Source organism: Cucumis melo, chromosome 12 (assembly GCF_025177605.1).
Source record: "Cucumis melo cultivar AY chromosome 12, USDA_Cmelo_AY_1.0, whole genome shotgun sequence".
In the NCBI taxonomy this organism is placed as follows: domain Eukaryota; kingdom Viridiplantae; phylum Streptophyta; class Magnoliopsida; order Cucurbitales; family Cucurbitaceae; genus Cucumis; species Cucumis melo.
In genome coordinates, this window is record NC_066868.1 from 14,117,638 (window position 1) to 14,145,309 (window position 27,672).

Here is a 27,672-nt window from a genome sequence, read left to right on the forward strand (position 1 = left end):
TAAAATAAAACAAAACCTCGAATTTTTCATTAAAAGCATAAACAAATGTAATTAGAAATAAGTATAAAAAATAAAATCCTAACTCGGGTCCTATCTAATTTTAAAGAAATAAAATAACAAATAAAGAATAAAATAACAAATAAAGAATAAAATAAAAATGTAAATACTAAAATTCGAACTATGACATAAAGCGGAAGCAAACGTATCCCTATGGCTCGCCACGGTCACTTCTGGTCATTCGCCATCTTGCCTTTGCTCTTACCTCTGCCTCTGCCTGAAAAATAGAAATGGAAAGAGTGAGTATAAAAAAAATACTCAGTAAGGGAACCACTACTAGTCTCGTTAGATGCCTGTTAACTTCCTATTAGAGTCCCGAAAAGTGATACCCCTGAACTAGCACGTTCCCGAACACGTGCAATCTGTGATCTCGTAGGAACAAGTTGGTCTTTAGTGAACCCAAGGAAACACCTAAGACGATCGTTCTGTGAGTGATCCTGTCGAATCACTCAAATCATGTCTATGTCAATGTTAATGTCAGACTTGTGGTCCCGTCGGACTACGCAGTCATAAGTGTGAGCGATCCCGTCGAATCACTCAAATCATGTCTGTGTCAATGTCAATGTCAGACTGGTGATCCCGTTGGACTACACAATCGTTAAAAAAGAGTAGTGATCCCGAAGGACACTCGTGTGGGTACGACTCTAATAGGTAAAGCTAACATACACCCTATCCATAGCATGCACATAACATATCATCATCATAACGTATCATATCATAACATGTCATACTATAACAAATCATGCCATAACATATCATATCGTATCATCCTCAACCACAAAACTATGTCATTAGGACGTAGGCGATAGCATCGACATACTATCAGCGCTAACCATAAAATCAAACAGTAGACGCAATTACAATATCTACCTCTCTCTCAATAACCTTGAGTCATGCACTTAGCTATCATTGATAGCAATCTCTTGAATGTAACTCGAAGGTTTAGTAGTAGAATCTCTTATCTAGAGAATTGCTCAAACGAATTCTAATAGTAAAATCACGCTTTCCAAGCAGCGACGTCCTAAATAGTTAGAAAACACCAATTTACACAACTTATCCATCAAACGACCAAAGATCCAAGAATGCAGTCGAAATAACTTACCCGAGGTCGAGGTTGCAACGAATAAGCCCTTAATTGGAGAAATCCCACGCTCCAAAATCACTTGATCCAAACTGTCCTTTAATAGAAATAATTTAATTTAACCCAAAATTAAATTGTTTAAGATCCAAAAATTTTAATATTAGTTAGTTATTCCAAAACCCAATTAAAACTTACCAAAATAGTTGAAAAATGACCCAAAATAGGCTTGTGGCTCAAAAATAGCTTGACGGCTCAGCTGGATGGTAGACGCGGCTCGCAGCTGGAGGCGCGGCTCGGATCACATATTCTCTCTCCTCAACCAACCAATCATCTTTATCTTATCAAACTATCTTTTCATAATAACTATATTATTTCATAATACAATTATTAATCCTTAAGCCAAAATAATACCTAACATAAATAACCAAAACAAACATAAATTCCAACTTAACAACAATTTGATATTTTTCAAATATCCAATAGAATCCAATCTCCATAAAGTAAAATACTTCAACATTTAAATAACACCAAAAATCTCAAAATTACATTTAAGATAATAAAATTAAATTCCTCAAACTTTGGGGCGTTACAAAACACATCGAAATTGATGTTCATTTTGCTCACGATCAAGTTCTCCAAGGTAATCTCACAATTCACTATGTACCTTCTTCTAACTAATTAGTTGACTGCCTCACAAAGACCCTCACACATTTGCTGTTTCAATGCCTTCGTTCCAAACTCGAAGTGATTAATCTACCCTCTCGTTTGAGTAGGGAGTAATTTCAGAAGCATCTGTTGGTTAAAAGGAATTTACCACAACCAAGGATTCTCTTCCACTTGTATTGCAATTTTTACAATTTACTATTTTATTTATTTATTTCATCCCTAAATTAAGGATTTAGGGTGTATAAATTGTTGCCTTGTATACTTAATAAAATACAAGAAAAGTGGGAAAGATTTTCTCTCAAAATATCAGTATTCTTCAGACTCCATTTCAGAGAAGCTCATATATAAAAAAATATAAACTAAATAGATATTATGGATGCATATAGGTGCTAGTTGAGCTAAGCTCGTGTTGACAATAGAAGATTTTTTGTAAGAATCAAATATAAGAAAATTAAGACGCATGTTGCGTAATCTATGGTAGATTAATTCGACATGCATTACACAAAAAATTGATGCATGCATGATTTATAACATCAATTGCAACATCTGACAGTGGCGTAGTCAACATTTTATGTTATAAGGAGCACAATTTGGACGAAAATTTAAAGTTTAGGTTACATACACACTTCTAAATTTGAATCTGTATATGGTTTTGAAACTCTAATGTATATAAGAGACCTCTAAAATCTTTTTATTGTGCTTTTGATAGGTCTTATACGTATATACTTGAGAATGTAAAATTGATGTTATATCATATGTATATAATTTAACTTTGTATTTAATAGGTTATATAATTAGTGGAGGATCTATAAATCTTTTATAGAGGCACTTAGTAATAATAAAATGTAGAAAGAAGCATTAGTAGCTCTATAAATTGATCCTAAATATCGTAATTATATTAAAAAAGATTAGTTGTTATATAAGAAACTATAAATAGTTCTCCTAAATTCATTTATGTATAAGATCTATCGAAATCAAATGTACCCTAAACTATAAATACTTCCTAAGAGTATTATGGTTTATTACAAACTTAGAATGAATGGAAATTGAAAAAATGTTAAGAAAGTTCGAAACTTACCTGATATAATTGACAATGAACAGAAAAGTTATCTTATAACTTTAAAGTTAATTAAAATAAATACATACTAAGTAATGTAAATCTGAAACTTAAATAAATAAAAATAAACGATAACTTTTTTAAACAGATTTGAGAGTGAAAATTAAAGAAAAAAAGAAAAAGTACTTATGAAAAAAAATTGCTATTAATTTTCTCCTCTTTTCTTTATTTTTTAAGGAGAATTTTATGTTAAAGACAACTTTTTCTGACAATAGGCTACACTATAGTGGTAATAAGCATGACTTCGCACATAATTCAAAAATTTAAAATGCGAAGAAGCAGATTTCAACTGTAAGACCCGTAGCTAAGATAAGAAATAAAATTTGACTCAGTGTCCTAAATTAGGCATTTGGATAGTCTACGCGAGAAGAGGTGAATTACTCTGCGTGAAAGGTTATGCGAGAAGACTTTTGAAAGGTTAAGCGATTAGAGATTTTTTCAAAATGGAACTTAGCGAGAAGAAACAAAGAAACTTCTAAAAAATTTCCTAAATTTTACTTAATGGGCTACGTGGAAGGTTTAAGTTAAGCATGAAGAAGTAGAAGTTAATGACTTATTATGTATTTAAAGGGTGACTAAGCTTGTTTAAGGATTAGTATAACTAAGGGTCTTCAGCCAAATTATTGGTCATGATTATTTTGAGAATTTGAAGAGAAAAGGTCAAGTGTTCAAGTGCAGCCAAAGTGTCTACGCGAGAAGACTACAAGTATTTGAATGATTTTAAGCAATCTTATAAATTCTTTGATGGTTTGAAAAGAGGATTTCAATTTAAATGTTTCTAAGAGAGATTTACATGAAAAACTAATCATAACATGATTTGTTTATGAAATGGTGTTCAAACCATTAGTTATTTCCCGTCGATGAGCTAACTATTATGTCCACATAATGAGTCAAGGCAACCATGAGGTGAAAGGGGCTACTTGGTGATGAGAAGTTGGCTAATAAGTTGAAATGAGCAGCAAGGATGAATCTGTATATTCTCGGATGCTATTGTTACAGTAGTCTAAATGCAAAGTAATAAGATCTAGCGTAGAGAATAACTCGGGATCCTTGGCGAGAGGAATATTTGGTAACTAATGTGTGTTCATGCAAGGAGAAGCATTTATGCGAAATGATATGAGCTGATATTTTATGTTTTACGTTTGTTTGATGAAATGATGTTTGCAAAGGTTTCGCGAAAAGAATTTCTTAAAAACCTCACTAAGTCTAGACTTAGTGAGGCTTTCAAATTTTATCTTCGACGAATCAGGTGTTAAAGCCAAGTTTGGAAAGTTAGAGGACTTACTAGGCAAGAAGGCTACCGAGGCTTTTACTTTCTAAGTTTAAAAAATTGTGTTATTGTATTATGTTGTATCATATTGTAAAACACTTAGCTTGAGTTTAATAAAGGATTTTATTCATTGTTTTTTTGTGTAAAGTATTCTTATCGCCCAAAAATATAATTTCTAAGTTTGTATTTAAAAGGCTAGGCGATTAAAAAAGGCATGAGGAGCTAAAAATGAATATTTTGGCATTTTAACACATCAAGATACTCGAAGTTACATCGCATCTCGCATGACGAGTTAGGGTGCGTGTGGAATGGGGTGACACATGAACCAAGGGTATCTCATTATCACTACACCATCCTCAAATTTTAGTATAAATATTGGTTTTTTGTATATATTTTAAAAACATATTTAGAACTCACAAATAAAAAAATCTAGGCTTCTAACAAATGAATAAAAATATAACAAATTACAACACGTTGAATGTTACCGTAACAAAAACATTGATAACATCTTTTGATACACTTCATCAACAAAACTATAACTTCAAGTGCCTAACAAAGAAGCCCTAAAAATGCCTCTTGAAGTATTTATTAAAAATTAAATTGAATTCAAAGAACGAATATTGAAAATAAGATGAGAACATATACAATTATATGTATGCAAATAGTTTGCAAAGTAACAAATTGAATTGAGGATAGAATTCAGTGTACTTTGGAATGTATTTAACTGCATATGATATAGGTCAGAGAGGTTTGCATAATAACTCACAAGTTTTGTTTAAATCTCTTACCTATAAAATCACATCTTCTTTAAATTTCTAATTCGATTAGCAAATGAAGATTAATTAAAATCTGAAAGTGAAAACACTGTTGGAAAACTCACACGTACTTTAAGCACAATTTAAACTCACGCCTAAAGATTTTAATTTCAATGCTCACACAAGTGAACTTTACAATTTGATCAAAACAATGTAAGATCTAATATCGAATATATCTTAATAATCAATTTCAAAATAAATACATCATATATATGGTTTTAATAGAGCTAGTACTCACATTTTTCGTAATTTAGTTTTAAATACTTCGATAATAGGATTTTTATCGTTGTTGGTATTCCAATGAATCAACTATGAGTTTAACAGAATCTCTAAGTAGTAGAGATTCATTTTGACAACTTATTATAAAGTAGGGAGAAAAAAAGACAAACTTACGAATGTACTAGAGACGGAAAGAAGAAAACATAGAGAATAAATGAATGTTTGTAAATTAAATCGTGAGTCCATGTTAAAGTTTGAGTTGAGGTAAGAGTTAAAATATTAATTAGGTGAAGAAATGCAATTTGTGAGCTGATAAGACATCTAATTATAATACATATATTTTAAAAATAAATATATATAATCTGAATGAATATATTCATAAACAGCTATACTTTTATTATTATCTACACTTAAAATGGTCTTGTTTGCTTTTTTTTTTTTTTTTTTTCTGCACGAAAGAAAAGAAGCCCTAGGCCCAACAATTCGGTTCTCTTCCACCATTGTTTTCTCTGTTTCTCCTTGTGGCAGCCATACCCAAACTCCCTTACCTATCACATTTCATTTCTTTCTTCTTCTCCTTCTCCTTCTCCTTCTCCATTGCTGCATACAGCTCCATCCCAAGGTCTGTCCTACTTTTCTTCGTTTTCTTACGTTTTCATTATTATTTTTATTCTTTACAATCCTCTCTCTCCATTATTCTTCCCCATTTTTCTTCCTTAGCTCCCACTCATTAATCTCATCTTCTTTCTCTTCTCTCTCTTTTCCATTTATAATTCTACAATCTCCCCCAATTTTATTTTCAAATCTTGCCAGATTAAGTTTCTTGTCTCGTGGGGTTGATACGTTCGGCAACCCTTAAGTATCCACAATTCTTTTTCTTTTTTCTAGATTAGATATCCATATTATTATGTAGAGTGATTTTATTGGGGGCAAAGCTTTTACGTACTTGAAAGATTGAGCTTTTTTTCTAACCCGACAAGGTGACTACCAGACTCCTCCTACCTATAGTTAGATTAGTTTCATATGTATTGTTGATCTGGTTTCTTACAAATAGCTGCTTTCTGTTCTGTTTATCGAACTTTCTAACACATTCTTCTTCTACTTAAACAAGTGTTTTATAATCTTCTTTTATCATTTTCATAATCCTTTTGTAATCTAGTTTTTTTTCAACTATAGAAGAGAATCTCCGCACAATCTTTACTCTTTATATTTACATTTTGTTATGATGTGTTTGTTTAGGTTGGCTGACATTTTACAGACCCATAAAATCTACTGGCTTGTGAGTCTGTGACCTTCGGGTATAAGAGCCCTGGATCTTCTTCTTCCCTTGAAAGATATCCAACAATAACAGCACAATATCCAAGTGTATTCGAGAGAGCATGGAAGAAAATGATATATGAATCTTGCCTTCATCTTTAGTTAGATGAAATTGATGTGCGTAGATTATTTGTGCGCTTAGATTATTTTTGCCTATGTAAATAAGAGCATTTAGTGAGAATATAAGACTAACCTAGACTGCACAGGGCACAAATAATCTAAAATATCAGAAAAGAGTTGATAGAATGGGATCAAAGAGGCGGAACAATAGTCTTCTAGATGAGGAAGAGTTGGGTCCGGACTTAAAGAGGCATAAATTACTTGGGGAGGTGTCACCTTCGTCTTCTCCACCTGCATCAGAGAATCCTCAGCTTCCGGGTTTTAACTATGGCGATGATGATGAAGAAGAAGATTTCAAATTTAAACAAAATGGAAGTAAATATGATGCAGATGAAGGGGATTACAATGATGATGAGGAAGATGATGAAGAACACGACGATCATGGAAATCAAGTTAAGCGAAGTCGTGATGTTGAAGTTCGAAAAGATTGTCCTTATCTTGATACTGTAAACCGTCAGGTGCATTGCTTGTTTCTTATTTGTGTTTTTGTTCTGCATTTATGCATCTTACGGTTATGCCCGTTTGTTATTGCAATGAGTTTGTTATCTTCTGCTAACTATTTAGTAAGTTTTTTTACCTCTTGTTAATTTATATCTGCTCATACTTTGTAGGTTTTGGATTTTGATTTTGAGAAGTTTTGCTCTGTCTCTCTGTCAAATCTTAATGTTTATGCCTGCCTGGTATGTGGTAAATACTATCAAGGGAGGGGGAAGAAATCTCATGCTTACACTCATAGTCTTGAAGCTGGACATCATGTGTATATCAACCTTCGGACAGAGAAAGTTTACTGCCTTCCCGATGGATATGAGATTAATGACCCCTCGTTAGATGATATTCGATACGTTCTGAATCCAAGGTTGGTTTACACGTTATTAGAGCATGATACAATAATGTTACATCTGCGTGATGTTGAAGGGACTACTAGGCTTGTTTAAATGATACTAATTATCTTCAAACTTGAGCAGAATATGTAACGTTAAGCACTATAAATGAAAGAATATAATGAAATTATTGTGCTTGACTACTAGATATGACGTCGTCTTTAACGAAATTTGCTTTAACGATTGTTTTGGCATTTCTTGTAGGTTTGCCAAAGAGCAGGTGGAGCAGCTTGACAAGAACAAGCAGTGGTCTAGGGCACTCGATGGTTCTGATTACCTTCCTGGAATGGTAATTATATTTTTCATTGAATTTGGGTTGTCTTATTGATAGGATTTGTATTAGGGGTTATTAGGGTATGAAAGGCATATTAGCAATTAGTTGGAGAGTTTTATAGTGGTTGATTATAAATAGAGGGAGTGAGGAATGGAGGAGATAGGCAATATTGTAGTAAGTGAATTAGGGCTTGGGAGTAGTCTCAAGATCGGGAGGGGCCAAGTGTCTCGAATCACTTGGTTTATTTTTTATTTCTATTATCTTGGATACTACAATATATTCGGGTTCTATCATTTATTTGTTAGATTTGCAATTGCAACTAGGCCTAATTTCTGGATTTTTTTTTGTTGTGGAACCAGGTGGGCCTTAACAACATTAAAGAAACTGATTTTGTAAATGTAACAATTCAGTCCTTAATGAGAGTTACACCACTCAGGAACTTCTTCCTAATACCTGAGAACTATCAGCACTGCAGATCTCCACTTGTTCACCGGTTTGGTGAGCTCACACGTAAGATTTGGCATGCAAGAAACTTCAAAGGACAGGTTTGACTTTTTTACTGTTCACTGATATTCTTCTTGACTGGGTTAAGTTTTAGATTCAAAGATTTTGAATTTTTTAATAATTTTACAGGTAAGCCCGCATGAATTCCTGCAAGCCGTTATGAAGGCTAGTAAAAAACGTTTTCGAATAGGAGCACAGTCGGATCCTGTTGAGTTTATGTCATGGTTTCTTAACACACTTCATTCAGAACTGCGAATTACAAAGAAAAGTAGCAGTATAATCTACGAGTGTTTCCAGGTTTTCTTCAATTTCCTAAAGTAATATTGTGAATTATAGTCTGTTTGGTCTAGTAGTAAACTGGAACTTATATTTATATTTTGGATAGGGGGAATTGGAGGTTGTGAAAGAGATTCACTCCAAAGCTCTCATTGAGAAGAAAGAAAATGGTGATGAGCAGGATGCTGGAACTCAAGGTAGCAGTGTGGTAATGGAAACTTCAAGAATGCCATTCTTAATGCTTGGATTGGATCTACCGCCACCACCTCTTTTCAAAGATGTTATGGAGAAAAACATAATACCACAGGTAGGTGTAGTTTTGTTTCTAGTGCCTTCTGCGCAGAAAGATTCCATTCAACCAATAGTTTCCATTGTCTTTTAAAAGTTTTCATTTGGTGCATTATTCAATATTGGATAGTTATTTGATTTTGAGATTACTTAAGACAATGTATGCCATGACTTTTTCTCCTCTTTTCTACTCTCTACCACCAGACTTCCAAACCATAAAACCCTTATCCCCGTTGACCGTCCAGTCCTGTTCACCATGCGTTTGCTTTATCCAATCTGTTTGATTATCATTGAGGGGGAAAACCTTCTCTATCCCAGTTGACTCTAGATCTAGTGCTCCAGAGTCTGGATAACCGAAGCTGCTAGGGGTAAGTCCTTCTCCAGTTCATTCACAGAAGTTATCTATGATGGTTCATTAAAAGCCAGAAGTTGTTGAGTTTATCTCTGAACCTGAAGTTCTTTAAAGGTACAAGAGCTAGATAAATTCTTTGGTCGTTTGGTTAGAGAAACTTCCCACAGTTAAAAGGGCTACTCTATAGAGTTGGTTAAGCGTGGCTATAATGGAGGGAAAACACAGTACTCATTCCAATTTTAGGTCAAAGAATAGGATGGAATGATTTAGTAAATGTCATTACTATCTTCCACTCTTGTTACAAAAAGGTCGTAAATGACAACCACCTCCCTTGTTTCAAATGGAATTTTTTCTTTCCTGTGCTTGACTTAAAATGGTTGAGAATCTGTGGCTGGTATGGGTTTGAGAATCAAAGACCTTTCAGTGCCTTCTTTTTGGAGGCAATCGTTGTCAAAGGGATCCAAAATTGTAGGTTGTTTCAATAGCTGCTGCTAGTTGGGAGAATTGAAGAGGATGGCTTGATAACTTTTAAAATATGAGAAGTTGTATTCTTCTTTTCCTCCTAATAAATGTGTTGGATATTATCGATTTTGAAGCTTCTTCTAATCTTTGTATTTTCTAGTTTTGTAAACTTTTCTAAAAACGTTAATGAAAACTAGGCAGCTTTTTCTAATTTCCCTGGTCCTATGTAGGGGTTGCGGCCCCTATTGTTTCATATTTAAACTCTCTGTTAATAGGTTCCCTTAACTACGAATTGTGTTCGGTCAGAGAATATCTCTGACCTAATTTTCTGAATGTCTATTTATTTCTTTATTTTCTAGGTTCCACTCTTCAACATTTTGAAAAAATTTGATGGTGAAACTATCACAGAAGTTGTACGGCCACATATAGCAAGGATGCGTTACCGGGTTACTCGATTGCCTCAGTACTTAATTCTTCATATGCGGCGATTTACGAAGAACAACTTTTTTGTGGAAAAGAATCCCACATTAGGTAGTTACTTGCATTATATTTGTAGAAGTATTGCTACTGCGTAATGAAAAGCCTTCTTAATGTGCCATCTTTAGGTAATTTAATAATTTTGACATTTTGGTCTCAGTGAACTTTCCTGTCAAGAATCTAGAATTGAAGGATTACATCCCCTTGCCAACACCTAAAGATAACGATAAATTGCGCTCAAAGTATGATTTGATTGCGAATGTTGTTCATGATGGCAAACCTAATGAAGGGTGCTACAGGGTATTTGTACAGAGGAAGTCCGAAGAATTATGGTAATTTTCTTTCCTTTCAGTAAATGGTATCTTATGATCTATATATAATTTGTCTGATCCATTGCGAACCAACGTCCATGTAACAGGTACGAGATGCAGGATCTTCATGTCTCTGAAACACTTCCTCAGATGGTTGCTCTCTCTGAGGCTTATATGCAAATATATGAACGACAACAATAGATAGGGCGTGTAACTACCGAATTAGTTTTGTTAATTTCTCCTCTAGACAATATGTACCTGGACTTGAACAGGAAATGAGCATGAGAAGCTTTGAAATCCGCGTTATAAAGGAAGCTTCCTACTACTAATCTCTTTGTTTGATTTGTAGAATCAATTGTCACATTGAACATAGTTTGGAAACTTGGACGGGGACTATGCTGCTGCGCACTGCTTTCTGGTGAAATTTGTTGCCCAAACTATTTTTAGCTTCTGTAACGTAATGATAATATTTAGGGCTATAATTTTCATCACTCTAAATATCTCTGCAATCGGATAATTTTTCTTTGTTTAGAGGATTTGTGTATGCAGAGATTGTGATGTGAAGTCATAACTTCGATTCAGTAGTCTTGAGTTCATACCATTACGAGGGCTTTTTTACTATACAAGTGGGCAATTTGAAACTTGTTGAGTTGATGGTTCGCATAGTTTACCACTTCATTGTCATAGAAATATAAGTATAATCTTTCCCTATTAAACATTTTTTTATTATCTTTTTAAACTATTTAATTTCGTCTATGATTTGAACTTAATTTAAATTTGTTTTTTTTATTATTATTTTAAAAGTGTCATCTAGTTTTTATTGTTTAAACACTTTCAATTTGAATTCATCTTGAAATATTTTCGAACACAGTTTGATCATCGATGCACCATAAATTTGTCTTTTATTTCCCAAATTTGACATTTAAACTTCCCTACCTTTTTTTTTTTTTAATCTAAAGTAGGCTGGTAAGGCAACTTGGATTATACTTTCCTTGAGGCAACCCTAGCTATTGCTACTTGCTATTTAGTAGGGACGTAAATAAATTGGGTTGTGAGACATTCTCATCCCAACCAATATTTTTGGGTTAGTTGGGTTGTAACTCAAATTAAGTTTTCAATCCAACTCAATCCAATCCGTAAAATATGGGTTGGGTTGGGTGAGATTGTCGGGGTTATTATTATTATTAATTTTTGTTTATTGATTTTAATGTTTGTAAAGAGAAACCAACAAGTATAAATCAAATATGTTTGCAAAAGAGAAAGAAAAAGACTCTCGAAACTCATAATATTATTTAACTTTTATTAAATAAATAATATATATATATATATATTCAAAATTTTCAACCTAATTCAGCACACATTTTAAACTAACCAAACTCAATCTTTATAAGGTTGGGTAGTCTGAATTGTCGGGTTATTCTAGTTATCCTTACATTCCTACTATTCAGTATATTTAATATCTAATGTAAGTTGGTATCAAAGACTTTAGTCTCCGTCTTCAAATTAATATATCGAGAAAATGTTAGAAATATGATTTTGGTTACTATATTTGACTATTTGAGTATTATTTTATTTTAGCTAATTTAATTTCAATTATCTAAATTTAGTAGTTTGAATTTAGTTATTCAAAGTTGATTTCCTTTTTTTGAAATTTGTTTAAGGATAATAAGAATATGCATATGGTAAAAGACATTATGAGAGATATTTTCAAAATAAAAAAGAAAATGCTATTAAAGACTGATTTTTTGAAAAGAAAAATCAAACACTAGAGACTAAATTTAAGTTCTCTTAAATTTTTTTGAGGACTAAATTGAGAAAATTAAAAATAGAAACACGAAAATAAAATAAAATTCAATGCGTAGAAAAGAAATGAACTTTTAACAAAAAAAATTGCAAAATTAACTATACCTAGAATCTTTTTTTAGAACATGTGCCGTTAAAATGTCTATTTTAATCCACGCACATTCAACTTTTATTTATTTTAATTCATATATTTTGTAAAGGGATTTTTTAAAAAATAGAACAAAACCCTAAAATATTTACACTCTATATAACGATTTCGAAAATGGAAAAAGTTCATAGACCTACCGTGTAAAATACCAAAAATACCTCGTCAACAACGCGCGCGTAATACATTTGGTACATGATCGTTTAAATTTGGATAAACGATTTTTTTTTTATTCTTTTAGTATGCTATGGTTTAGATTTATCTACAGATGATTTTTTGTACACGATTGTTTACTTTTTTTACACGATCGTTTACATTTTGTTACTCAAATCTAAATAATTTTTTTCAAAATTCTTTATACACGATATATTAGATTTTTCTATTTTTTGTACGTGTCGTTTAGATTTAGTTACTCAAATTTAAACGACGTAAAAAAAAATGGAAAAGAAAAACGATGGAAGGAAATCGCAGAAAAAAAGAGAAAAAGAAGAAAGATGATAAAAAGATTAAATGACGTAAAAAAGAATTGAAAAAGAAGAAAGACGAGGAAAGAAATCACATCGAGGAGGAGATGATGAAATAAATTGCAGCGAGGAAGAGAAGAAAGACGGAAGGTCAAACTTGAAATATTTAAAAAATGACTAATTTTATGGATTTTGTTACATGGACCGTAAATAGTTTGGTATTTCGTTACATCCATGAAAATTACCCTTTGTAAATGACTATTTTTAAGAAAACAACTATTTTATTCCTATTTGCAAAAGTATAATACTGATTCATTACCTAAAAAAAGTCTTTAAGTTATTCTTACCTTTCAAAAGAGAGAGAAAAAAAAAAAAAAAAGAAAAGATAGCATTAAGCTAAAATCTGTGATAGGCAGGAAAAAAAAGTGATAGGACCAACACGAACACAATCTGTTTTCAACATTAAAGAGACCAAAAAAAAAAAAGAAAGAAAGAACATAGAACTAAAATAGACTAAGAAGTACAAAAGTTTTGACAGAGGCCCAAATGAATGAAGCTAAAAACAATTTTATTTTCTATTGAAGTTTTTATTGATTTCAGTGAGACATGTTAGGCTTTAGTCTAACTTGGTCATTCATATTGCTAGTTTGGGTTGGGACAAGTCCACTCAATCTCAAATTTGGCCCAAACCAATCTGTTATGATTTCTATGGGTATGAAAGATAACAGATCAGTGATTACAAAATGTTGATGCTCAACAGAAAAACCTGAAAATAATACCAAAATAGTAGTTATAAAGTAAACATGGACAACTTTTCTGCTTTAATAAGTATTTTTCTTACAATAATTAGAAGAGGAAAACGAGAAACCCAGTTCCTATAAATTAATTTCTTTCATAATATTAGCTTAGCAATTTGGCATGTCATCTCTTCATCAGCCACAGGTGGAAATTGGAGCTTTCCCTTAAGCTTCATAAAACCCTGAAAGCTTCTTAATCTCTTTACCTTATTCAACTCAAGCTCAGAAGCTTCCAAGAGAAACCATGGCGAGGTCGACCGATGGATCTCTCTTTTTGTCTTTTCATGTGTCTAACTTTTGGGAATATCTAGTTCTCTTTTCCTTTCCATTCATGGAGATATTCCAGGAAGAAGAGGATGGGTGGCTTTGGCTTCTTTGCTTTCTCTACAATTATGGCTTGAGTCGTTAAAACGATTCCAAAAAAACAAAGGCAAGGAGATCTAGCTACTACACCAGCATCGAAAAGATCTTCACATCTGTCTGCCAATCGGACGCTCGAGTTTTCTCCACAACAACTATTCCGTTATCCCCTGCATTACATGCCTTGCTAATTCCAAGAAAAATCGAAATATTGTGCCTGAACTTAAATTCACCATTCATCTTCTTCATTATTATAGAATTCTTGGATTATCTACCAAAAAACTGGTACCCAAATCAGAACTTCCATTTCACCATCAAAGAGGTACTAAAGAAATAGCAGTTCAGCTTCCACGAAAAAGTGAAGAGAGAAAGAAACCACGATAGAGAAAAGGGGCCTCAACAATAACTTGCCCACAATATCAGCACCAATCTGCTCGTCTTGATCATCCATTGATTGTTTTACGGTAAGAAGCAATTCATACAGATGACATAGGTAGCACCTCCACCAGGAACAATGCAAATACAGCATTCTTTGCATCCTCAATTCTAAGTTTTCTGTCTTCAAGTTCCACCTCTGCATATGCTCCCACCTAATTACTTCGACCACATTACCACATCCAATAAAAAGAAGTAGAAGAAAAGATTTTTATTCCTTGGATGTTTTACCATTCATAAAGAAATAAGACAAGATGTGACATATATAAGAAACAAAGAGAACAATAACATCAGTTAAGACAATTCAAAGCCCAATTCTGAAAAAATTAGACAGCAAAGAAGCCCTTTAAATGATACTGATGCTCATAGTAAAGTCAGAACGATGACGAATTTTCCACAACAATTTTCTTTTCATAAATGTCTTTCAGTCAAATAACAAATTCAGAACTTTCTAGTAACTATTTTTTGCTGTTTTGGTTCTTGGGTGGATTAAAAGATTATCCTCAATCTTCTTACACACTATAGGACAACAATGCAATGCAAGTCATAAATCGAGGACTTAGGTTAAGTTATGTTACGTTCTTTATGATAAATTTTATTTAGTTTCTTTTTAAAACAACTAATTTTTTAAAAATATCGATCCAAGTTTTTAGGGATTTTTGTTGATCCTAGTGGCTTTTTTTCCTCTTAGAGGAGCTTTTACTCTGTCTAAATATAAATAGGAGTTTTCACTCTCTTTCGAGATCATCGAAGTAGGACGCATCCAAGAAGAAACTGTAGTAGAATTTTGATTGGAAGGTAAGTGTTTACCTTCATTATCTAAATACTTTCACGAAGATTATATTGTTGCTGTAAAGATCGATCCAAGAACAATAAAGATAAGAGATTAAAGAAGACTTTAATAATTGAAAGCTTCAATTATCTAAATTGGGGAAAGCCTGATATCTTCAGAAGATTCAAATATAGAAGTCACTGGGAGCTTGACATTTAGTAATAACAAATATTACTAAAGAATGTGCCAATCTAGGGGAAGCGTCATATGGATATATAGATTAATAAAGTGCTATATAGTATTCTTACGATATTGTAGTAATTTAAATCTTAATAAAATCTCTTCATTTGAGTGTAAAAGCTCTTGAGAAGTAGGTGATACTTCACCACCCTTAGTTAATAAAGTTATCAAAGTTATAGTGTTTATTTCTCTCCATGTACCCTTAGTTAACAATCTACTACTCGACCACCTGTCCTTGATGGCACTAATTATGCTTGTTGGAAGGCTTGCATGATTGCATTTCTTAAATCATTTGATAGCAAAACTTGGAAAGTTGTTGTTACTGGATGAGAATCTCCAGTGTGATAACTTGTAGAAATACAAGTTATTGTAGCCTTTTAGGTAGAACAATGAAGCCTTAGTGCAAGAAAAAAGGAAGAAAATGCATAGTAAAATAGATAAAATAACTTAGTTACACTCTACAAACTACAAAAGAGCTTTATGCCTATTTGTCGTGTTTTTTATGTCCATATACAAGATTTTAGGCTAAAAAGAGAAGAGTAGCTAGGCGAAAAATGTCAGGCGAGGAGGCACGAGACTAGCAAGGCAATCAGAAGCATAAAGCTAGGCGTCGTATATTGCTAGCGGACAAAAAAAGTTGGTACGAATGTTAAAAAAGGACGAATTTGACGTCTACGACGTGAAGCAACCTTTTTAGAGAATTAATGAAGTTCAAATTATGACACGTCATGTTAATCCTTGCTTATAAATAGAAGGCTATTTCTTCAAGAATTGTGTGCGAAAATCTACCGGAGAGCAAGCTCCCTTCCATCCTCCATTTCCTTTTCTTTGTTTTAAGTGAGAACTTAGAACATAGATGAGAGAATTCCTCCTTCTGCTTCCCATCAGTGTATAAACAAAAAGCAGAGCCAATGAGTATGAGAAATCATACTTAGCAGCTTAACATGCAATTTTGTATTTCCAGTTGTAATTTGTAATTTGAACTCCATGGTCGAAAGGCCTAAAGCTTTATTTATAAATGTAATTTATTTCTACTTCTATTCTCCCATTTCTTTACTGTTCATAACTATCAAAGTTTGAGTAATTCGTGGGGGTAAATAATGTAAAGAATAGTTAATGTTGGAGAATTCGGATGTCTGCGTTAATTGTCTTGTTCAGTTAAATGCAACAATTAATGTCTTATTTTATTCGAAAGAAAGGATAAAGTATTAACAGCTGTCACCTGACGTGTGATGACCTAGATTTAGCTAAACATATGACGAAAGGATTGCACAATACAATCTTATTGCCAAACTTATCCTTAACATACATATAAAAAATGTGAGTGTGTGCGGCGAAGACATCAAAATAAAAATATATGTTCCAAACATTGTGAATGATATTTGAAAACTAAACTAAAAGGTTTAAAGTAGGAAATAAAAGTGTAATAGAACATTATCAAGAGATGAAAACTTTGATGAAAAAAGCTAAAATCCGAGAAGAAGAAGACACCATGTCTAGATTTCTTAGAGGTTCAAACCAAGAAATTGCTTATTCCATTGATAGAAGTTCACATCTTTACTTGGAAGATATGTAAATCATTATGCAATCAAAATTGAAGAACAATTGAGAGAAGAAAAGGAGCATTCCAAGAGGTATACTTCTAAGTCTAATGCCTTTTCAAATTCTAAAGTTTGGAACAAGGATGGTTTTGTAAAATATGAGTGAAGTAAAAGGGAAATTTGTGGTTGCCAAGAGAATGGAAGTTGAGAGCTCCAACACTAAAAAGAATGACACTTCAAGGGAGGTAAAGGAGAAGTCTAGTTCCATTCAATGTTAATGTTGGAAGTGCAAAGGGTTTGGACACATGAGCAAAGATTGTGTCAATAAAAAATTCATGGTGATAAGAAATGGGATAATTGATTCAAAAGACAAATGTGATGAGTATGATGCACCACTTGAGAAAGAATCCGATGCCCATGACAATGAATACATTAAAGGAGGTAGCTCCTTATTCTTAGTTGCAAGATGAGTACTTAACGTACAAATCAAGGAAGAAAGGTCAAAGATCAAAGGGAGAACTTGTTTCACACAAGACGCTTGATTAAAGAAACTTCACGTAGCTTGGAAATTGATAATGGAAGTGGTAAGTTTTTTTCTTGTAAAAAGACTCCAACTTACTACTCGTCCACATCCAAAACCATACAAGCTTCAATAGTTGAAAAACAAAGATGAACTTAAGGTAAACTCCCAAGTTCTTATTTCTTTTACTTTAGGAAGATATAAAGATGAAGTCTTTTGTGATGTATTACCAATGCTTGCAGGTGATATATTATTGGGGCGACCTTGGCAATATAATAGAGAGGTCATCTACAATGGGTTGTTGAATAAATACATATTTACTTTAATCTGGAAGAAGTTTACTTTGCTTCCATTGTCTCCATTTAACGTTTACTTTGCTTCTATTGTCCCAATTTGAAGTCCAATGTGATCAAATAAAATTAGAAAATAAAAGAAAAGAATTTGAAGATCAAGAGAGGAGAGAAGAAAGCAAGTTTAAAGAAAGAGAGAAAAACGAAAAAAAAGGTGAATGAAAATCAAAAGGGAAAAAATAGTGATTTTGAGGAAAAAAGAAAGAATGTGAGCTTGGTTATAAGAGAGGGGAAGTGACAAACTTGTTTCAAATTAAACACCAAATTTTATACTTGTGTGCAAAGGAATGCGTTTAGTGGCTAAACCTAACTCTAATGATATTTTACCTAGTGCTTTTAAGTCTCTTTTGCAGGAATTTAGTGACATGTTTCCACATGAAGATGCATCAACGGGTCTACCTTCTATACGAGGAATTAAACATCAAATTGACTTCATACTCGAGGCAACTCTTCCAAATATAGAGTCTATAGAACCAATCCAACCAAGGTCAAAGAGATTTAGAGGTAAGTAGAAGAACTCATGGACAAAGGTTATGTGAGGGAAAACATGAGTTCTTGTTCGGTGCCGGTGATTTTGGTACCCAAGAAAAATGAAGCATGGAGAATGTGTGTTTATTGTAGGGCCATCAACAAAAATAATAGTAAAGTATTGACATCCTATTCCTAGGTTAGATGACATGTTAGATGAATGACATGATACAAATTTGTTTTCAAAAATTGATCTTAAAAATGGTTATCATAAAATTTGAATGCATGCGGAAGATGAGTGAAAAACGACTTTCAAAACAAAACTTGGTCTTTATGAGTGGCTTGTTATGCCATTTGATCTTACTAATGCACCAATAACTTTTATGAGGCTAATGAATTGTGTTTTGAGAGAATACATTGGAAAGTTTGTTGTTATATACTTTGATATATTCTTGTTTTCTCAAAAAGTTTGGATGAATATATTTTGCATGTTAAGACAATTTTACATAAACTTGGAGAAGAAAAGCTTTATGCCAATTTCAAAAAGTGTAATTTTTGTCTGGAACAAACCAACTTCTTAGGGTTCATTGTTGGAAAGAATGAAGTTAAAGTTGATGAAGAAAATGTAAAAGCTATTCGAGAGTGGCCACACCAACCAATGCAACTGGGGTGAGATATTTTCATAGTTTGACTAGTTTTTATAAAAGGTTTATTAAAAATTTCAGTGGCATAGTCCCTCCTTTGAATGAACTCGTAAATTTGAATGGAAAGAAAAACAATAAAATGTATCCAATGAATTAAAAGAAAAAATGACTAATGCACCTTGTCTTGCTTTGCCTAACTTTGACAAATCTTTTGAGATTGAATATGATGCAAGTGGAATAAGGATTGAAGCTGTTTTAATGAAAGAAAAGAGGCCAATCATGTTTTCTAGTGAGAAGTTAAATGGAGCACAAATTAGCTATTCAACATATGACCACCTGTAAGAACTTTGCAAGTTTAGGAACATACTTGTGGCCGAAAGAGTTTATCATCCACACAGGTCATGAAAGCTTGAAGCACCTCAAAAGCAAAACCAAGTTAAACAAAAGTTATGCTAAATGGATAGAGTTCATTGAGACATTTTGATATGTCATTCACTACAAAAAAGGTAAGGACCATAGGTTGATGTATTGTCAAGAAGGTATGCATTGTTTTCTCCCCTTAGTGCAAAAGTTCTTGATTTAAACACATGATTGAGTTGTACAAAGTTAGAATTCTGAATTTCATGATATATATATATATACCATTCTTGTCTTTTAGTGAATCTCTTTGCATGATAATGTGGCTATCGACTAGTGAAGTTAATTGCCAGACAATCATCTATCACTTAAGTTTTCGAACGCGTTCTTCTTGTGATTCACTATATTTCTTCTTTTCTTCATTATCTTGCAATAAAATACTAACATGCATAGTAAATCAGACGTGGAGACTTATGTAAGTTGTATTCTTTTATCTTTATGAATTTTCAAAAAGCTACGCGTTTTGACACTTTATCTTGCATTTAGGCTCCATTGGTTTATCTAAAATGCCATAAAACTTGTATTTTTACGAATTATCACACCCCCAAAGAACAATGCTTGTCCTTAAGCATAGCTTCATATCAATGCTTGTCTCCAAACACAATTCCACACCTAAGACTTACCTTTCTCTTTGCATCCACTAAACTTCTCATAATGCATGTTAGCCTTATTCATCAGTAAGGTTCACTCTCGTTGCATAATCCCCACTATGAAAATATTTCTAGGTTTAGAGTGCGGCAAACTTAACTCTCAAAATACCCTTGTTCATTTTCTAGAAAATCTTATTTTCAATTTTTAGTAAATATACATCCTTTAGTGTTTATGCCACTACTTCCATGTGGAGTAAGTTCAAACGTCTAATGGTTCACTGCGTCGCAACTTTCCAATATACTTTCTTTATTCATAGCCTTCTCGCAACACACAAGTTACTTCTAAATGACAATTTCATCGCACATACTATTTCTTTTGTATGAATCTCATTGCATAGAGCAAAATGCGATCAGGGTCTCATAGTATTAGAAACCAACTAATTGGAGTCTGACTCAATTCATTGAAACAGTGAAAAACGATTATCAAGTTCAAACGATTATTGGACTATGCCGAGGAGCTGAAATTGTGGAATGAGGGCTCAACCATTAAAATAACTTGTGATAGGGTGCATGAGGATTCTCACCCCATATTCAAACAAATGTATATATGCTTTAAAGCATGGAAAGAAAGGTTTCTTAGAGGATATTACCCGTTTATAAGATTAGATGCATGTCATCTCAAGAGGCCATGCTAAGGGTATTTGATGGCCGCAGTTGGAATAGACGGTAATGATGGCATATACCCTATTAAATGGGTTGTGGTAGAGCTCGAGAGAAGAGATAGTTGGACATGGTTTCTTTCCCTCCTACAAGACAACCTAGGAAATTTCCACTCTAAGGGATTTACTTTCATCTTAGACCAACAAAAGGTAACTTTATTTATTTGATTGTTCCATTCCTGCAAGATGACTACTTTTAACCATTTACATGTTTTCTGTTTGATTGTTTTTGTTTAGGGTCTTTTTCGGCTATCGACAATGTGTTTCCAAACATTGATCATAAATTTTACGTGAGACATTTGTACAACAATTTTCAAAAGCAGTTTAAAGGTTTGACTTTGAAAAACATGTTTTGAGATGCTGTGAAGGCAACTACAAAACCAAAGTTTGACAATATTATGAAAGAAATTGGTAAGTTAGATGTGCGTGCTTGCCAATATTTGAATGGTATAACAATGAAGTATTGGTCTAGGCAATGATTTTCAATACGAGTTAAATGTGATCTTCTGTTGAACAACATTGGAATGCTTTAATGCTTATATTTCACAAGCAAGGGATGAACCAATAATCCAAATACTTGAGACTATTTGAAAACTTGTTATGTCTAGATTATTAAATGAGTTATACAGTGGTTTGGAAGGAGAGTTAGGACCTCAAGTGCACAAAAAATTTGACAAATGTAAGGTCCAATCTAAAAATTACACACAACATGGGCTGAGAACATGATGTTTGAGGTAGAAAGGGGAATTTCTCAATATAAGGTGGACTTGTGAATGAAAAAAATTGTAGTTGTAAATCATGGGATTTAACAGGCATACCTTGTGTTCTTTCTATACAAAGTATCTACATATATAAGAAAAAAAACCACGAGAGTTTGTGTGAGTCTTACCGTAAGAAAGACATTAATGAACATTTACTCCTACTTTGTTAAATCAGCCAACGATCCACCATTGTGGCTAAGAACCACATTGGAACCTTTTCTACCACCTAAATTTCAAAGGCCTCCTAGTAGACCAAAAAAACAAAGAAGAAGAGATGTTAACAAAGCCACATCGTCTCATAAGAAACAACACATTTAAGTCATTTCAAAGTGTAGTCAATGTAAAGGTACCGAACAAAATGCAAGATCATGTAAGGAGGCATTAGCACAAAAGTCAACAAGAAGAAAGAGAGGGAAAACCTTCATGGGATTGAACATTCCTATATTATTGTATGACTTCACTTAGCATTCATCCACGTCTTGTTTTTTATTCACTTTTTGTTCATTTGTCATTTTATTTGCAAGAGGTTGAAATTGAAGATGCATTGAAGGAATGAATCTTGAAGGTCGAAGGCTTCAACCTTCAATGACAGTGAAATACAAAGAGAAAAAGAATGTGCATTTTTTTTTTTTTTTTGTTAAGCTTTTAGTCTATTTTGTGCAGTTTCGGATTAGGACAAATATGGAGGCTTTTTTTTTCTTTCTTTTGTGCATATGAAGCTTTTTGGAAACTTTATTTTATATAGCAATTTGATGGGACCATGATGTATGGCCATCAATTTAATTGTAATGCACTTGCTCTATTGTGGTCCAATTGTCGTGTTTTATTAGAAATAATGAACAACTCGCATCTTTTTTTGGAAATTGTATTTCCTTGTTTATTGTATATATTCTTTATTATTTTCCATTGTAGTTTCTATAACTATACAAAGCAAATTTCAAAATTGAAGACTAAATTAACATCAGTGAAGGAAATAATAAATTACAAAATTAAGAAAATTGAAGAGAAGTGTAGTACAAGCTAATACCTACACAACAGGAAATTCATTCACTCTTTGATTACTATTCTACATTGTGGGGCACTGTATACTTCAAGCCACTATGATAAGCAAGTGAATGGGGTCGGTGTGTGGCAAACTGAAGGGTTCACTTTTATAAGGGAGATTGAAGCAAAACAAAATAGCTATGAAAGAATTGGTTGACTAGAGAGGTCTTCATTGATGGCTTAGCTTAGAATATGGAACAAAATCAATAAGGTGAGAATCTCCTCTTGTATAAGGATCATCTAGAAAGTGGGTCCTTTTTCATGCATTAAGATGAAAAGGCCGACATAGATGTTATGGATGGGTTTACATCTGACATTTAGGAGCCGAATTCAAGCAGTTTGGTTTTGAATTAGAGACATTCAGTTCAAAGAATCAACGTCGACTATAACCCCTAGCCTTCCAAGCTAAGGATGTGGGTTCGATTCCTTATTATGATTCTTTATTACTTGACTAGAATAAAAAACTTGTTTTTTAGTTAATGAAAATGAGTTCGGCTATTTTTTGGTCTCATTGATCTGAGAAAGTCATCCTATTCTTTTTATCGGATGCCTCAAATATGTCAATACTGGAATCTAAAATTGGAATGAAAAGCCTATCTAATGGATAGGACAGAGGTCTTCTAAACCTTTGATACAGATGGGTAAGCAAAAGTAAACCACAACTTATGTAACTCGAACTAACTACTGCCCTTGAACTTGAACATCTATCCTTTGCCTAGGCTTCGATCCTGGATCTTGGACTCATATTAAATTTGATATGAACAGTAACAAAAAAAAAAATACTAAAACTGGGGTTAATAATTTTCAACTAATTGAAAAAATAAATAACAAAGATTTGTTTTATCTAACAATTAATCAAGATAAAAAAATCAACCCATCCAACAATAAAAAACAAACTTTTTTTTTATTGGTTGAGAATGAATGAAGAAATACTAAGTGGTTCCATATCGAATTTGGAACTCTGGTTGTTCTTTCTAGAATTTTTGATACTTTATAATGGATATAAGATTACATGGATCATACCAATCAAATCACTTCTTTTTAATTTGAATGGAAATGCAATTTTTAGTAAAAAAAAACTATTTGAAAAGAAAAAAGGATCTCTTTTTATATCAGCGAAGGAAAAAACTCTTGAATAAGAAAATAGAAATAAAGTAGAAAAGGAATATGTGGCCAAAGAGGATATTGACTCAGTTCGCTCAAACCCCACAACAAATCTTCAAGAAGATTCTATGGGAGCATATGTGAAAAAACGTATAAATAAAAATCAATCTATGAAAAAGATGGTTGCGAAGATTGATTTCTTCCTAAAATGATATTTTCGTTTTCAATGGAGATGGAATGATTCATTATCCTTCAATAAAAATATTTTCAATAACATCAAGATATATTATCTCCTTCTTAGACTACTAGATCCTAGGGAAATTGCTATATTCTCTATTCAAAGTTGCGAACTGGGTTTGGATATTCTGCTATCTTCGAAGGATTTAACTCTTATAGAATTAATTAGAAATGGAATACTTATTATGGAACCCGTTCGGCTGTCTATAAAAAATGATGGAAACTTATTATGTCTCAAAGAATAGGTATTTCATTAGTTCATAAGAAGAAGTATCAATTTAATAGATATCAAGAAAAAGGCTATCCTTATAAAAGGAGTTTTGCAAAACTCATTACAATACCTAGAAAAACAATTGAAAATAAAACCAGCAATCATTATGATTTGCTTGTTCCGGAAAACATCTTATCCCCTAGAGGTCAGAGAGAGTTTAAAATTCTAATTTGTTTCAATATTGGGAATAAAAATGATATCCATAGAAATTCAGCATAAGCAAGAATTCTTTACTCATCTTTCGTAACATCAGTCGGCGATTCCATTCTTGCTCCTTTGAATGAGAAGAGGTCGTTGCTTTCTTTGTCTATATCACTTCTAAGAAAGAGAGGTGACTTGAGATTGCCAAAGAAATGCCAAAATAGAGAACTGTCTTTTAGTGGTCCGGAGTAGCTTAATTAGTGAATTTGAGGTTCATTAAGGTCCCTTTATTATTTGAAATCCATATAAATATGAACATTTGGACCTTTGTTTTTGCTTCGGAGTCTGAAATCTACCATATTCACTCATGAAATTCCACTAAAAGCCTAGAACTTCTTTAGCTAATGGAAGACAGCTCCCTGCTTCTTAATAGTCGCTCTACTTTGCGCTTTCTACGATGTAGTGCTTTCTTTACTCATTTTTCAGTGCTTTTTGAAGTTGATATTAGGCTAAGCATTGGAATAGGATAGAAGCCTTAACTAGAACCCAACCCTCCTCTTGACTCCTTCGTCTTTTCTTCCGATAGTTGATCTCGAAATTCAAGAAAACCACGTGGCATAATAATAGAATATGATATTTCCAAAACTACTAAAAATTTTAGAAAATCAATGAAGAAGTTGATGCCCACGTAGTGGGGGAAAGACAAAGAGCGAGGAGGACTTTCATTGACCTTTTGATTTCAAAGGAAAGAAGAAAGCCCAATCATAAGGGGTCCAGATGCTCATTTTCTTGCTCGAGCAAAGAATTTGAAAATCAACTCCTAGAAATCTAAAAGCGGATATCAAATCCACCTAAGCTGCGTAAAAAAGGCTTAAAGCATATCCCAAGGAATAGTGAAGCTTCATAGGATCTTTTTGTCCAGGTGCAGATAGTTTTCATCTTCACTGACATGTCTATTTCACCAAGCCTGATCTCTCTAAGATAGTGCCTAGATCGTTATGCCTTTCGTGCGAGTCAGAACTTACCCGAGAAGGAATTTTACTACCTTAGGACTGTCATAGTTACGACCACTGTTCATCGGAGCTTCGATTGCTGGCTACCTTGTCATCATTGACCTTCCAGCACTTGGTAAGTGTCAACCCGTATACATGGTCTTCCAACTTTGTGGAGACTTGTGTTTTTGGTAAATAGTCACTCGGGCTTGGTCATTGTGACCCCCTTTGTGCGGAGGCACCCTGTCTCTCAAAGTTATGGGGATATTTTGTTGAATTCCTTAGAGAGATTTGTCTCGCACCCCTAGGTATTCCTACCTACCCACCTATGTCGGTTTAGGGTAAAGGTACCCTTTTGTTGAAGGTCGTTCGAGCTTTTTTTTAGAGTATGGCCTGGGTTACTTCAGTGTCGTTGTACTTGGTACTCGAACATTGACTCGATGTATTTTCTCTATCCCTTCTTACCCTAAAAAATAGGGGCACCTTGCATTCTTGAACAGATAACCATTTTTGGCTAACCTAGCCTCCTCCGTCTCTTGGGACCAACAAGGGGTAGTACATAAATATTTACCTGTTGTCCATCGACTATGCCTTTCAGCTTGATCTTAGTTGCTGACTCACCCTCCGTAGACAAACCTTGCAAGAGAACCCTTAGGTTTTTTGGGGCATTGGATTCTCACCTATGTTTGCATTACTCAAGTCGACATTCTCGCTTTACCTTCGTCCATAACTACTCGCGCAGTTGCTTCCCTCTAAGATGGAGCTCCCCTACCGATACGTTTTGGCATCTCACAGCTTTGACAGATTGCTTAGCCTGTTCATCTTCGAGGTAAAAGCGCTCGATTAGAGAGCTATTATGTACTCTTTCAAGGGTGGTTGCTTCTAGGCAAACCTCCTAGTTGTCTCTGCACCTCTACCTCTTTTATCACTGAGCGGTCATTTAGAGGCCTTAGCTGAGGATTCAAGTTGTTTCCTTCTCGACAATGAAGCTTATCCTCCATCGTGTCATTGGCCGACCTTGACCCCTGTTATTTTGAGATCATATCTAGTATTAAGAGTTTACCTCGATTTGGTACAGTAAGCGGCCCACACCGAAACAGTGCTTTACCTTAGATGTCCAGTCAACTGCTGCGCCTCAATGCATTTCGGAGAGAACCAACTAGCACTGAGTTCGAGTGGCATTTCAACCCTAGCCACAACTCATCCGTTGATTCTTCAACATTAGTCGATTCAGACCTTTACTTAGTTTCACTTAAGATTCATCCTGGTCATGGATAGATCACCCAAGTTTGGGTCCATAGGCAATGACAATTGCCCCATCAAGACTTTCTTTCACTACTGCTTTATGGGTTCCCTTAACCAAGCTGCTGCCTATGAGTCGCCAACTCATTCTTCAACAGGCACGTGGTCAGAGTTCTGATCTCTTCCCACTATTTCACTATCAGTCACTCATGAGTATTTAACCTTGCAAAGTTGTGCTTGCTGATTCATATGGGATTCCATGTGCTCTATGCTACTCGGGTCAGAGTTTAAGGTAGTGATGCTTTCGTCTACTAGACTCTCGCCATCTAGGGTGCAACACTCGATTGCTTTGCCTAGCAGCACGACACTTGTATTGCTCTCCCATAACCCTATTTTCATGGTTTATTCTACTCCTATTTCGCTTGTCGCTATAACGGGAATCACTTTTGCTTTCTTTTCCTCTAGCTACTAAGATGTTTCAGTTCACCAGGTTTTCTCTTGCCTGCCCATGGATTCAGCAGCAGTTTGAAAGGTTAACCTATTCGCAAATCTTTGGATCTACGCTTATTTTCAACTCCCTAAAGCATTTCATTTCTTACTACGCCTTCCCTCGTCTCTGAGTGCCTAGGTATCCACCGTAAACCTTTCTTCGTTTGAACCCCACCCTTAACTTTAAGGCTACGCCATCCTAAGGTACTGCTAAATGAAAGGATCTTATCAATGTCCATGAATGATAAATCATAGATCGAATTGCCAAATCGAAAAAATGGAGTACTATCATATAGCTTTGTATTGGCTAAGCTCACGAGCTGGAGAAAAGTAGACTCGAACCACTAACATCCACCATAGGGTAAACCACCGCCTCTCAGGCCCCTGACTAATTCTACCATAAAGGCCAACGATAGACAATAACTCTCCTTCTGAACACAACTTACAACTTTCATCGTACTGTGCTCTCCAAAGAGCAACTCTTCTCAAATTCTCAAAGGATACTGAGTTGGAATCCTATTCTAATTAAGGATTCTTGTGGTTCTAGAGAATCGAGCTACAGGAGAACTAGGAACGGAGAGCTTTCCCCCATTTTTCACTAAGCTCTTTGGTCTTAAGAATGTTGGTTTAAAGAATGGG

At 33.9% G+C, this 27,672-nt stretch overlaps 2 protein-coding genes across 4 annotated transcripts in view; both read left to right on the forward strand.

Moving 5' to 3' along the window:
- The first annotated feature begins 5,701 nt into the window (after nucleotides 1–5,701).
- Nucleotides 5,702–11,128, forward strand: LOC103501728 (uncharacterized). 3 transcript variants are annotated; one of them, XM_008465406.3, is made up of 11 exons: nucleotides 5,702–5,847; nucleotides 6,465–6,659; nucleotides 6,749–7,120; nucleotides 7,274–7,518; nucleotides 7,748–7,832; nucleotides 8,177–8,362; nucleotides 8,451–8,618; nucleotides 8,707–8,904; nucleotides 10,059–10,230; nucleotides 10,337–10,508; nucleotides 10,595–11,128. In XM_008465406.3, the coding sequence occupies exons 3-11, from the start codon at nucleotides 6,788–6,790 to the stop codon at nucleotides 10,686–10,688; spliced, it is 1,653 nt and encodes a 550-aa protein (XP_008463628.1). In that variant the 5' UTR covers nucleotides 5,702–5,847; nucleotides 6,465–6,659; nucleotides 6,749–6,787; the 3' UTR covers nucleotides 10,689–11,128. The 3 variants fall into 3 exon arrangements, with proteins under 3 accessions (XP_008463628.1, XP_008463630.1, XP_008463629.1); XM_008465408.3 differs by lacking the exon at nucleotides 6,465–6,659 and having other exon boundaries at nucleotides 5,714–5,847; XM_008465407.3 differs by having other exon boundaries at nucleotides 5,847–6,205; nucleotides 6,465–7,120.
- LOC103501727 (mitochondrial import inner membrane translocase subunit PAM16 like 2) overlaps nucleotides 5,791–27,672 on the forward strand; it is a 36,891-nt gene continuing 15,009 nt past the window's right edge. Inside the window, exon 1 of the mRNA XM_051080263.1 lies at nucleotides 5,791–5,847. The gene's annotated coding sequence lies outside the window, so the exon portion shown is untranslated. The remainder of the gene's footprint in view (nucleotides 5,848–27,672) is intronic.

Coding starts and splice junctions, on each gene's coding strand:
- LOC103501728 (XM_008465406.3), top strand. CDS start 6,788: ATGGGATCAAAGAGGCGGAACAATAGTCTTCTAGATGAGGAAGAGTTG. Junction 8,363..8,450: donor CAAGAAACTTCAAAGGACAG/GTTTGACTTTTT, acceptor ATAATTTTACAG/GTAAGCCCGCATGAATTCCT. Junction 8,905..10,058: donor AGAAAAACATAATACCACAG/GTAGGTGTAGTT, acceptor TTTATTTTCTAG/GTTCCACTCTTCAACATTTT.